The sequence below is a fragment of the Zootoca vivipara genome, chromosome 1 (assembly GCF_963506605.1).
Source record: "Zootoca vivipara chromosome 1, rZooViv1.1, whole genome shotgun sequence".
Taxonomy (NCBI): Eukaryota; Metazoa; Chordata; class Lepidosauria; order Squamata; family Lacertidae; genus Zootoca; species Zootoca vivipara.
The window spans coordinates 90,294,387-90,308,094 of NC_083276.1; the positions used below are offsets into that span (position 1 = coordinate 90,294,387).

At 40.9% G+C, this 13,708-nt stretch overlaps 1 protein-coding gene across 3 annotated transcripts in view; it reads right to left on the bottom strand.

The window, feature by feature from the left end:
* CLASP1 (cytoplasmic linker associated protein 1) overlaps positions 1 to 13,708 on the bottom strand; it is a 169,945-nt gene that overhangs the window by 37,600 nt on the left and 118,637 nt on the right. For 2 of the 3 annotated variants that reach the window (XM_060278738.1, XM_035128806.2), the window contains 7 exons: positions 13,372 to 13,395; positions 11,418 to 11,662; positions 10,259 to 10,322; positions 9,320 to 9,483; positions 7,473 to 7,551; positions 7,076 to 7,219; positions 542 to 685 (listed from right to left, as the gene is read on the bottom strand). In XM_060278738.1, coding sequence (XP_060134721.1) covers positions 542 to 685; positions 7,076 to 7,219; positions 7,473 to 7,551; positions 9,320 to 9,483; positions 10,259 to 10,322; positions 11,418 to 11,662; positions 13,372 to 13,395 — 864 coding nt within the window. Of the gene's footprint in view, positions 1 to 541; positions 686 to 3,118; positions 3,212 to 7,075; positions 7,220 to 7,472; positions 7,552 to 9,319; positions 9,484 to 10,258; positions 10,323 to 11,417; positions 11,663 to 13,371; positions 13,396 to 13,708 lie in introns of all 3 variants that reach the window. The other variant, XM_035128785.2, reaches the window with a different exon arrangement.

Sequence of the window (13,708 nt, forward strand, 5' to 3'; positions counted from 1 at the left end):
CAACAGTGGGGCTAGGCAATATTAGGTTTTCAACATCACAATGTATCACCAGCCAAGCAAGTTGCATTGGCCCCAGATGGCAAAACGCAGGGTGAAACTGCTGCTGATCTCACGGCGGGAGCTGAGGCACTTTCACCCCAGCACCTTGCAGGCTGGGGCCAATGCCTCAGGCCCTGTCTTGCTGTTCAGCTGGGGGGTGGGACGGCTACAGCCATCCTGCTAAGCAACCCCGACGCCTGAGCAGCATTTGGCTTTGCTCAGCTGGGGCATGGAAGGAGCATCCTACCCCAGCTGAGCGAGCCCCAATGCCTGAGCAGCATTGGGCTTCACTCATCTGAAGACTCCCGACTCCCTCCAACAGGTGCTGCTAGCAGAGGGACTCATGAGCACGACGGTTTCACCAGCATGTGTAACCAACATTGTGATCTGCAACTCATACTGGTCCTGGGCTATATATCGATACACTGCTCAGGGCTAATCAACAGCTTAACAGAAATCAATGCCTCAGTTGATTCTTAAGGAAAATATGCCACAGCCTCACCACACTAGTGTTACTGGAGTTCTTGAGGTGGTTGTGTAGCAGCCTGGTAGCACCGTCCTGGAATGTTTTGGGCAAGGCACCAAGTAACATGGTAAACTCAGGAGTGTTCAGTTCAAACAGAGAAATAAGGACTATTTGTGCTGCCTAGGAAGGAATAAAAAAACCAGCAATCAACATCAGGGCAATCTTTAAAACTGCTTATGTTCTACTGAGGAGTAATTACATGGGATGCAATTAAGATCCATTAATACATATAGTGTTTTGTGACAAGCTTCACAAAACACTATTAGATGGAATTAACATTCATTAACAGTATCTATAACAATCAATCATATCCATAACAGTGAGATCAATCCATTGAAGTTTTGCAAGAACTGCATCAAAGGTGTATGCACAAAGTACTCCCCAAGTCCAATGAAATATCTTGTTTCAGCCATCTGGCCTTGGGGCTTCAGAACTGCCTTACTGCATCAGACAACAGGATTACCTAATCCACCATGGTATCAAACAATAAGGGGAGCTGCAGTGCTTTAAAAGAGCACATCAAAAGAATAGACTTGTATGTCGCTTTTTGAAAGAAAGCCCTTGGATCCAATGGCAGCTTCCATCAGTAGAAAAGGAAGGGAGGTGACTTTTGCCAATTCTTCTTCCCTTGTGCAGCAGTCTGCGCCATCTCCCATGTTGTTCCAAAGGGTCCCCCCCCCCAACTCTCTGGAGGTTGGGGGAAGCACAGCGAGGATGGGAAAATAGGCGGACATCACTTCCCTCCACATTGTGGTGATGGAGACCTCTGTTGGTTCTAAGAGTCTTGCATAAGCAAAGGAACATCACTGAATACATCCCAAGCAATGCAGTATTTTTCCTACTAGAGGTACATATCTCATGTTACACACCTTCAAAAATTACTAATCCCTACAAAGCCTTTTAGGGCATTTAACAAGCTAAACTCCAGACCAGCATCTTACACTCCACACTCCAGTGGAACTACTGAGTAGTCAGTTTTTGCACATGAAGTCTATCTGAAATATCTCAGTTGAAGAATAAACCCTATGTAACAGACTCATCATACTGTATGTGGATATACACACAATGCAATCTAAGAATGTTTACTTAGAAGTAAGTCCCGCTGAGCTCAATGGATTTTACTCCCTAGTAAGTGTGTGTTGTTTTTTTAGGACAGTAGCCTCAAATGCTGCTGCTGCTTCAACACATTAACTACAAATTCTGACTGTACTCTGGTCATGAGAACATTTTCAGTTGGCCTGAAAGCTGATGTATTCAGTAAACGTGGGCAATACGGTAGCCAACAGGTGCTGGAATTTGCTTGGGGAGGGAGGGAATCCACAGCCAGCATTCACTATCCAACTGCCATCTCGTTTCTTGTTTACATGTGGCATGAAGTCAGCCCTGAGGGTCACTTGTCAGGATCTAAACCGGCTGTTCAAAGGTGTGTTAAGATTTAGTCTTTAAATGGCAATCCTTTCCATCCACCATAAACAAACTGTTACACTTGAAGAAGAGAAAATGTGCATCTGTTGTCTACAAAGGCCTAATAGTTTCTTCCACTGGCCAGAGCATCTTCCAGCTGCGTAGAGGATCTGACTGTACTGTACCCAGAAAGAGGGTGGAAATCACTCCTGTCCATCTTGTTCTACAGAACTGAAGAACATTCATCAAAAGAACATTCTCTGAACTGAAAATATTATGACAAATCAAAGATGCAATAAAATAATAGGGAAAAAGCAGGAAATCATGCCAAAGTACATAAGCACTCGGGACAGATCATGCAGATCCAAGCGCTGGAATTTTAGTTTGTCGGAGGATGCCTACATGCAATCAGTAGTGCACCTAGGCAAGCAAGATCTCAGGGTTGTGGAGTCCTAGAAAAGAGCAGATTCAAAGCACCTCTTGACCCATTTCTGAATTGACTAACCCTTCTGTTCCTAAAGCCACAGGACAATGACTGCTCCTTTCAGTTGCCTTGGCAGTTCTGAAGCAGGCTCCTAACAGTTTCTACTGCAGGTCTATTCCCACCAGGGATAATTACAATGCCATCTATTTGAATCCAAAATTCTCTCTAGTAAAGGAGCTTATTGCACTCGAGACTGCCATTCCTCAAATGCCACTGAAGGGCATAACAAAAGTTGTCTTTCTACGTAGAAAAATGTCATTTTGCCTTTGTCTCCTGTAATAGGGCGGAGCTGTGTTGGGCTAATACCCAAAGGGTGTGCCTGCTGCACACAGATGTAAAACCAGGCACACCCCAACTTTGCGCCAGGAGCCCTCAGTCCCTTTCCACCCAACCTTGAGATGTGAACTCATCATGCAGTGCAACTAACTGCAGAGCTTCTTTTAGACAGTAATGATTATAGTTCATCTAATTCAAACTCTTGAGTGAAAGGAAACGTACATCAAGCCAAGTTATTTGCACACACGCCACACAGACACACACAGTCAGCACTGCATATTTATTTCAGGTCCCCATTTCTCTCCACAGATGATGTAGACTACATTAGAACTCTGGACTGCAAACAGAGAGTATACCTTATGATTAGTGTACACTACTTTTTAATCTACCTGTTTACACTTCTCTTCCAAGTTTCCTTCACCAGGACCTGATGAGGCTGATGGTCTAGCTGGTATATCCTCACCTACCCAACTATGCATGGTCTGAGGTCAACAAATAGGAAAGGGGACAGGATTTAGTAGAAGCAAGCACAATATTTTCAGTGACCCATACAGAAAAGCAGTTGCATATTTTAGTTTCTTGCCAGGGCTGCATTTTCAAAGCAGGTGGTAATTCTCAAACTTGAGGCCAATGCTGCAAAATTTAAATTGCTATTTGATCACGAAGATCTTTTACATCTTATTTTGGCTGGGATCTCATCTATTATTTTAGTGGCATTGGATTCTATCTGAATTCTCCTGTTACTCATGCAGCACTCAGCAGTCTTAAAAGGTACTATCAGACTTCAATTACTCCCACTTAAAAACTGCTGCTAAACATTATTTTTCATTTTCTCTTTTTTTTGAGAGAGAAAAAGCGCATGGACTTTATACTGCACCTCTCAAATCGATTGCTCACAAATCTTTTCCCGCCTAAAACCAAAGTAAGCTTTAAGAAGCTTTAGGAACCTCAGAGTATTAGGCAAGAGCTATGTTAATACAAATTGCAAGTATGTCAAATGACGCAATCCTATACATGTCTATGAAGTCCCAATGCTTTCAGTGGGGCTTACTCATAGGTAAATGTGTATAGGATTGCAGTCCGGGGTAGCAAAGAAGCAGCACATCACTCCATGGTGCTCCAGCAACACCACATATTTGCCTGAACGTTGATTAGATAGCCTTTTGCTGCAATAGTGCTAGCAGATTGGATTGCTACCCTAAGCCTGGTAAGTGAATTTCCTGAGCAGTAGTGTTGAGAACAGTGATGGAGAGCCACAGAGATGTCCCCCTGGCACTGGCATCACTACAGCTTACCTGGATAATAATAATAATAATAATAATAATAATAATAATAATAATAATAATAATAATTTTATTTATACCCCGCCCTTCCCAGTCGAGACCGGGCTCAGGGAGGCTAGCAACAAAAAATATCAACGCAAGTATAAAAGAAACAATTCAATTAAAATGCAGATTAATACAATGATTGAAATTCAATTTTAAAATTAAAAATCTACAAATAAGATAAAACCATTATAAGTTAAAACCTTAGGGGAGGGTAACCCCGGGGTCAGACTGCGTCAGTCCAAAGGCCAAGCAGAACAGCTCTGTCTTGCAGGCCCTAGGAAAAGATGACAAATCCCGCAGGGCCCTAGTCTCCTGAGACAGAGCGTTCCACCAGGTCAGGGCCAGTACTGAGAAGGCTCTGGTCCTGGTCGAGGCCAGATAAGAAGGTAAGGAGAGCCTGATGGATCAGGTCCATGGCCCAGCATCCTGTTTTCACAGGACTGAGGCAGGGCCATGGATGCATTGGTGGAGCTCCCATCGTACCAGCCGTGACTGCCATTTAGCTGCCACGTTTTGAAAGCTACAATGCCAGATGAATGACTTGTCCAAGAGACATACACTTTCCAACAAAACTCTGTTTTCTTTTATGGAACAGCCCTGCTCATTCAGACCAAGGATCCATATTGTCAGCACCTTGTTCCCAACTGTGGACAGTCAGATGCCTCCAGGAAGCCAACAAAAGCAGGTAGGAAGGAAAAAGCCCTCTCTTGTTGTGACTAGTATTCAAGGTCTAGCTCAGGCTTCTTCAACCCCGGCCCTCCAGATGTTTTGAGACTATAATTCCCAGCATCCCTGATCTCTGGTCCTGCTAGCTAGGCCAAAAACATCTGGAGGGCAGAGGTTGAGGAAGCCTGGTCTAGTTCCTCTGAACATGGAGGTTCCACTCAGATATAATAGTAAACAGCTTTTCTTAGATCAGGGGTAGCCAATGCGCTGCCCTCCAGATGTTGTGAACTACAACTTCCATTATGCCTGACCACTGGCCATGCTGGGTGGTTCTGAAGGGAGTCTATCACATCTGGAGAAAACACCACATTGGCCACTTTATTTTAAACCCAGTCTCCATGAAATTGCCTAATCCTTTTAAAAAAAAAAACCCATCTAAGCTACTGGAGATCTGCACATTTTGTGACAGGCAATTAGATAAATTAACTAGGCACCATGTGCGGAAGTATTTTCTTTTGTCTGCCCAGAATCTACTGCCAAGCAACACTCATCCTATTTTTTAAAAAACTATTATTTGCAGAACTCAAAACGCATGTACTGGCCAAAATTGCTCTTGAGCTTCTCATTCAAAACAAACAAAAACTGATGGCCACTGTTTTGGAAACAAGGCTTAGGAACAGAGAGATCTTTATAGGTACTAAGGGCATCAAATACACATTTTAAAATACCAGTATGAAAGAGGTTTTTAAAACCTCCTTTCCCCCCTCCTCTTTTGAAAACTGCAAGTTTTATACTTCTCCAGAATGCTTTTCTATGAATAAGTATATTTAAAGAGCCCTCCTTCCATACCCCCTATTACTTTGCTCTTACTTGTGCTGAATCTCACCAGCCATTTTTTTTGCTCAGTCATTCAGTTTGAAGAGATGCCTTTAGAGCTCTTCACTGTCTGCTTCGGATTTTAATTTGGTGTTAACAGCAAAAACTGACTTCAGAACATTTATAATTGAATTAAATAGCCATAATTTACTCCCTGTGAAAATTTTGCAGTTAATGCTTTTTGTATTTGTATGCAAATGCCTATTTTGTCTTTTGTATGAAATCTGTGTTTGGCTAAAGTAATTTTTCCACTGACATTTAGGTTTTTCTGAGTGTACCTTTCTCTTCAGTTTCTCTCTGTGTTTTTATCACCTGCTGCCTTATCCTCCCTAACATGCACAGGCTGTATCTTTTCCTTCTCATCCAAACTTTAACAAGGTGAGATTCCTCTCAACTTGTGTGTAGCAATTGTGACACCTAATGGCAGAGCTGGAAACTTCCTAGACCTTGCTAAAATGCTATTACACCAGCAAGATGCTTTAAAACTATATTCTTTATCACACAGAGACAAATAAATTAACCCATTAAGGATTGGCAGCACAACAAAGACACACGCACACACACACACACTCTTTCTCTCTCTCTCTCTCTCTCTCACACACACACACACACACACAGAAGGTTCCACTGCCCTGCTGTGGAAATCTTCTTATTAATTAATCCAAATAATCTAGCTTTAAAGAATGCAAGGAAAGTCTTGACATCTGGTGCAAACGTATGGGGGTGGGGGCCAGAACATCATAATACTGTAGTAATGCAAAGCACATATTTACAGAAAGGTATTTTGCTTATTGTAGACAATTCCAAAGTGCCTCTTTTGTAATTCTATGAAATAAATATTCTGTATGAACTGTGTGTGTGTGTGTGTGTGTGTGTGTGTGTGTGTGTGGAACATCTGTTCATGCTGCCCTTTGAGTACTACCACTGTTAAGAGGGGAATTAGGTAATGACCAGAGAAGGACCTTTTTTGGCTGCAGCACCCCATCTGTGGAACTTCCTTCCTAGGAAAGCTCACCTGGCACCTACCCTGTTATCTTTCAGGCACCAGACAAAGACTATTCTCCCAGGCCTTTCAAATATTTCACCTACTCTGTGAAGATTGTATCCTATTGTTGCTACTACTTTTTATGCTGTTTGATCTGTTCTATCTAGGGAGTAGAATCTTGTATTATCTAATAGGAATGTAAATATTGTGGATGGTGAATAATTGACTCTCTCTTGTCAAAGTAAGATACCATTTGATCCGTCAGATGTAAAAAAGAGCACAAAGTTCTTCTGGTTATTCATATAATGCTATGGAAAACAAAAATGGATGGTCAAGTAGCTATAAACTTTATCTAAGGTGACAGATTTAGATACAGCCTTTCAAAAATCAAATTACTTGACCTATTCAATTTCACAATGTTTTTAACCGTTTATATTATTATATTAATTAAAAGGTTCTGACACTTAACCCTTGTCATTGCTTTAACTCACCTTTCTCACATCCGAGCTCTTTGGTTCTGTTGTCCAAGTAATGATCCTAGAAACAGCAAGTTTTGCCTCACTGGAGTTTGCAAAATCTGTGGGGTCCATCTGTCTGGCCAAGGACTCAATATACTTCAGGATGGCCACTTTTACCTAAAGTGAGTGGGATAGTTCTGTAAGTAAGATAGAACACTGCAAATTCCCCAAACCCCAAGATCTTTCCCTGCTCCTATTCAAGGATCTGTGGGTCACTGATTGCTATATATAAAAGTCATCTCTAGATTTTCTGAACGCCACTAAAATATAAACACTGGACAAAAGACGACCTTCCCCATTTTTCTGCGGTCAAGTACTATGTTCTCAGATGCAAGCATTTCCCAATGTTACTGCAAAAGCTTTTACTTGCCTTAAGGTTTGGTGTTTGGGTCTGATCTACAATAAATCTCATCAAAATATTAAACTGTTGATCAAATGGAAAAGAATCCCTAGAGTGGAAAGAAAAGAAAACAATGCATGACAACAAATTCCATTACTAGTCACAACATTTATGCACACAAGAGGTCACATTTGCACATGATGCAAAACTACAGTTTGTGGTATTTAGATCAACAACCTGTAGATTAACTATGGTTAATCTCAAACAACTTGCAATTATAATTGCTGAAGCTGGCTTATTTAAACTAACCATAGTTAAGACTAGCCACTTTCAGGTTTGGATGTCATGGGAAACTGATTAACCGAGAGTGCAAATGAGAGCTTCTGAAGTTGTCCTCCAGGCTGTGTGGGATAAGGGTGACTTCCAGGCTTGTTGTGTCTTGTTCTTGTTCATACATAATGCATTCACCTATAGTTTACTGAGGTGTGCAGCCATGCCTCATGTTAAGTCAATAACAAAGGTTCTAGAAAGATAGTCGTTGTCCCCCTCCCCCGCTTTCTGTTTCATTCAGTTTTCCTTTTCTTGTAAGATCCTGTCTCAGATGGAGAAGTCATGAAGCACTTACAGCCTGGGCGATGGAGCACAAAAAACAAAATACAAAAAGAAAAAAGACGACTCTCAAGTTTTTTTGCAATTTTTAAATTTTTTTTTTTTTGCAAAGATGGTTCTTTGGGTACTGCTACATGCAGTCCTTGTTTCTTTGATTTGGGCTTTCATGGAAGCCCTCTGAAAAGGTAGGGAAGCTCTATAGCGCAGTGCTTGATGAACGACGTCTTCCAACCTATGCAATACAAGCATAGGCCTTGACTATTGGCTGCTGAAAAACTGTCAAGAATCCATTGTCATAATCTAAAGCACTCTTGTACAACTTTAACAGTCATGGCTTAGCCCAAGGAATCTTGGGAACTATAGTTTGTTAAGGGTGCAGGGAACTGTAGTTATGTGAAGGGCTTCCTAACAACTCTCAGAGTCCTTAACAAGCTGCAGTTCCTAGGATTCTTTGCGGAAAGCCATGACTACTGAAGTTGTAGAAGAGTGCCTTGAATGTATGGTGTGGATGTGACCTCTAGGCTCATATGTTTATGCTGGTTTTAAATGAACGGCAAGGTTCCCTCAAGTAGTAAAGCAAAGTAAATAGCTTCTCTCCTGAAATATACCAGGTGTTACAATGCGTGGTTTAGATATACTGCTAAACCAGTTTAGTGTTAGAGAAACAAGGCTACCCGAGATTCAAGCGTAAGCACTCTCTCCTCTCCCAATGTAGCCATGAGAATTTTATTGGAAGCATCCACTTCCCGGTTGAAACTAACTGTAGTCTCTTACTACTACATCCAAACTAGGAACTGCAGTTTAAACTGTGGCTTATTTCAAGAATACACACACAGTTTAAACAGTTATCAATTGTTTAATCATTTCTATTCATTTATTAAATTTCTAGTTGTTGAAATCCAACAACATCTGGAGGCCCAAAGATTCCCCATTCCTGGTTTACTAAAAACAAGCCAAAAAACCACACATTGATCTTAACTTGCTTCGATAAACCATGGCTTAAACTAATCACAGCATGGTCTAGAATGCTGCAACAAACAGTGGTTAGTTTAAATCAAGAAATGTTCTGCTGATCTCCTCGTTGTGGTTGCATCAGAGGAGTAGGAAGTAGGGTGTGCTTGTGCATGGGGTCCAAGTATGTTTCTTCCTGTGATGCTAAACTACGATTTCATGTTATATCCAAAGTGGACCATTATGTCTAAATGTCCGGTGAAGTCACCTTGCTGGTAGGTTCACAGGTCTTCCATTGTTATTTGCAGACACACTACCTTGTTACATCCAGAGCTTTCTGCACTTTTGCCTGTACTGAGCCCAGCAAGTCAGCTCCCATCTTCTTGAGCAACTGTGTAAGGAGGACAAAAAGCCAATCCTGCAAATCATCCTTGTGAATAATGATGAAGTCTACCAGGGTTTCAAGAAACATGCTGAAAACCTATAAGAAATATAGAGATAAAGGGGGGGGGGGGAATAATAGTTATAATAACACCGCAAACATGTCCAAAGAAGAAGAAAAAAAGGGGGGATCTACTTTAGATACGGGATACTTTTAGAAACAATGTTAGCACTGTAAACTTTCAGGATGTGCCATATTAAACATATAAAAGAGGTGACATGGAGGGGTGGAGGTGAGGAGGAAAGAGAATACACTTACTCTCTGTAGTGAATTCCACCGCAAAACAGGCCATGCAACAAAACAAATCATTCATTAGTACAGATACGGAGAACCAAAGCCAACTGCTCTAGGGCAGTTTCCCCCAATACCCAGATAATATATGCATTCACATAAAGTTTTTTTTTTTTTGCATTCACATAAAGTTTGAGACATGTGTTTTATTATAGGCTAGAGTTAAGTGTTAAATTGATGCGAGTAACATATTTTGAAACAACTGTTCTTACTGCATATTAAGGAAATGTTCTGCCCTAAATGATCCCTACTTCTGCAATGTTCAAGCTTCAGGAAGAAATGCACAAATATTTTGTAGTGAGATTAATTTCTTTATACCCCCACTTCCTTCACTAAGAAGCCTTAAAAATATTACCGTAAACACAAAGTCAAATCTGTTTCAGAGCATAATGACGCTGTCAAGAGATTGAGACAACCAAGGTTTCAATAATAAGCTTTTTTTATACCAACAAAACGCATAAGAATATATGTACATTCACAAAATATTACAGGTTTATCTTACAAGATATACTTAAGATTTTACCTTGCTGTGCGGGTCAGCAAACATGCGTGTGAAGATCTCACACAGTCTTTTCAACTCAACTCGGCTGAAACACAAAACCCAAACGAGAATGTTTTAGATCTGACATAAAGTATCTGTAAAATGCGGGAAATGAAGTATTTTACACTTATGGTCCGACCACAAAATGTGTGGTACTATGAAATACAGTTCTTAAGATAGGGCATATTCACAAACAATATAATAGGTGGTGCTATTAAATCAGGATATGCCAATTATATATGATAGTTAGGTGTAATGAGTCTCCCCCATGGGGGGCTGCCTTTCAAGAGTGTTTGGATTGCTACTGCAGGCCTGATGACAGGGCCCACCATTAAGACGATATTAATCAAAAATTATTTAATCTGCACTGCTTTACTTCACAGCCCCAATGTTAAGTTGCTGGTTACCAACTTTAAAGCCACAAATGTTTGGGGGCTGGAATATTCCAAAGACTGCCTTCTCCAACATGACTCTGTCCATCCACTGAGATCTTCTGGGGAGGCCCTGCTTTGCAACCCACCAGTATTAGAAGTACGCCAGGTGGTCACATGGGACAACGCTTCCTTGGCTGCAGCACTCACTCAGAAGGAGAACTTAGCCTCTTCCCTGCTTTAGGGAGATTGCAAATGCCATTCTGGCGGCCTTTTAGTTTAGGGCAGCGATGGCCAAACTCGGCCCTCCAGCTGTTTTGGGACTACAATTCCCATCATCCCTGACCACTGGTCCTGTTAGCTAGGGATGATGGGAGTTGTAGTCCAAAAACAGCTGGAGGGCCAAGTTTGGCTATCACTGGTTTAGGGTGATCACCTGCCCTCTGTTTGTTTGCTGTTTGGCATATGGCTGATCGGGCTTTCCTCTTGATTTTTCCTGCTGCAGAACCTTTTATTATCACTGAACTGTACAGTTCTATGATTCTAAGGAACCCCAAGGGTCATCTAGCCCAACCCCCTGAAATGAATGAATCTCAGCTTAAGCATCCATGACAGATAGCCATCCAACCTCTGCTTAAAAACCTCCACAACACACACACACACTCATTCACTCAAGGGCATTCCTTAATCCTGAGTTAAAAAGAAAGGGCAGTATAGAAATTAAATAAATAAATAAATAAAACCTCTCTTAAACTTACTAAAACAATTACCTCAGTGTCCTCTGGCTCTTCAATAAGTTTTGTAGACCTATTAGCCCCTCTTTCCTCTCAGACCAGTTGGAACTTGCACAGTGATTTAAGACCTCGGCCACATCTTCCGTCTGCCGCAGATAGTGTGGGATACCTCCATTTCGGGAACCGTAGGAGCGCTCTGAGCAAGCACTTGATGCGTCACTGTTTGCATCATCATCAGAATACATCCCATATGGCTCATACCTTCGTCTCACTGGCTTTTTCTGGTGGGGGGGAAATTAATCCTGAACTTAGTAGGTTCCACATAATCACATTAAAGCAAAAACTAGGAATTTAACACCAAAGAAGGCTGTTTGACCCTGCTGATGATTATGGCATAAAAAACATTTAAACCACAATTAAACTGCATCAGGAGCCTTAGTGAAGAGTGGCATAGACTGCCCTAAAAAGGACAAAATATAAGCAGTGATAACAGAAAAGGCCCTATGAAAGAAGAAATTACCGATAATGAGATTTCATAAATACTAATATAGAAAAGAACTGTGGAGATAAAACATGTAGCTAACAAGCCAGTGATTTAAACTGGAAAAAGAGAAATATTCTGTTGCTGATATTGTTTTGTATATAAATAACAAGGATTGCCTCCAAATTCACCTATATAAATTCAGATTTTATACAGCTTGCCATATTTATGGTTTTAAGTGTTTGTTGGTTCTTCATTAATAAACAGGAGTCATGATTATGCCAATACAAATTTCTTTTAGTGAAAACCAATGTCTTGAAAGCCTAGTTTTGCAAATAAGGTATTTAGCAATAATAAATGAATTTCTGAAATAATTACATCACACTCCGTAAAAGCTACTCAAAGTATACATTGGGGAAAGATGTGCACACTCTCTCTACTCCCAATGAAGTTCAAATCCCAAGAAAATGTGTAAGACGAGCACAGGGAAACCCCACCCCCCACCCCCCGCCGCCCACTTGCTGGCATCAGCATAAGATCCAGGTGTCCAAAAATTAGCATTAGGAGAGGTTCTTGTGTATATTTATGGAAACCTAGAGGCTATCACTAGAGTGCAATAGGCTACTTTGAAAATTCATACTTACTTTGGATATAGTCCATATTGTCACATAATGTGAGTGGGTGACAGTGCCTTATGAAGAAGGGTAGCTATATGCCAAATGAGGGGCCATCTTTCCTGTGTGTTCCTAGAAGACCTTCTCCCTGCCTTGCAGGCCTTTTCCCACCTGGCCTGGGAGGGCAGAGCCCTGAGTGACTCCAGCTGAACTAAACACTCTTGGGCTGGAGTGTTGTTTGGTGAGGGGGGGGGGGTTGTTGCTGTTGGTTTTTTGTATCTTTATTTTAGATCCTGTTGTGATTTATGTGGAAACTGTTCAGTTTGGCTGTGTATTTTAAAATATTTTATTTATGGTTTCTGACTACTTTTGCTATGTTGTAGTTCTGTATTATTTTCATGTTGTAAGCCGCCTTGAGCATGGTGGAAAGGCAGAATATAGCAAAAAAAAAAAAACAACAGTTAACTTTATGGAATGTGCTCCCTTGCTAGAGATACCTAACTAACTGTGCTACGCAACATCAAATAACTATTATTTTCAGAGCTATGTATTACACCTGATTTCCTTATCTTTCCCACCCTCTACATAATTTAGCATAAATGCATATACACATCACAATAGTAATGTTTTATTTGCATAATTCATTAAAGAGATTTTTTTCCCCTTGGCTTTTCTTGTTTTCTTTGACACACACACAGACACTAAGTGAATGATACAGAATGTGTTTCTGAGGTCCCAATTCTGCAGCTTGATAGGACTCTAGATCTGGGATCTAACATATCAGAATAATTATAACACCATATGAATTCTGTAACGGGAAAAGCAAAAAGGGGGGGGGAAGGAAAAGGAAAAGAACCAAACAACAACAAAAAGTCAAAAAATCAGGCACTAGTACCTTGCTTCTGGAGTCTCCTAAGAGCTGTATGCAGGAAAAGATTGAAGGGCGGGAGAAAGCATAAGAGAATTATGTCAGAAGCTTATGCAGGGATTGCACTTGCAACAAAAATGTACAAGCAAATGTGTCTCAGCAAATTAAAATATAAATTCAGCCAGATTTACTTCAAGCAACACAAAATTAAAATGGGTTCAGAGCATGGCACCAAACAGATTGCTCTTCTGATCTCACTTCCCAATGCAACCTAAGTCCTCTTCGATTCAAGCATAGGTGATGCACACTTAGCATTCTGCCTCCACTTAAAGCCAACATTATCCTATGCCATTCTGACACTTTT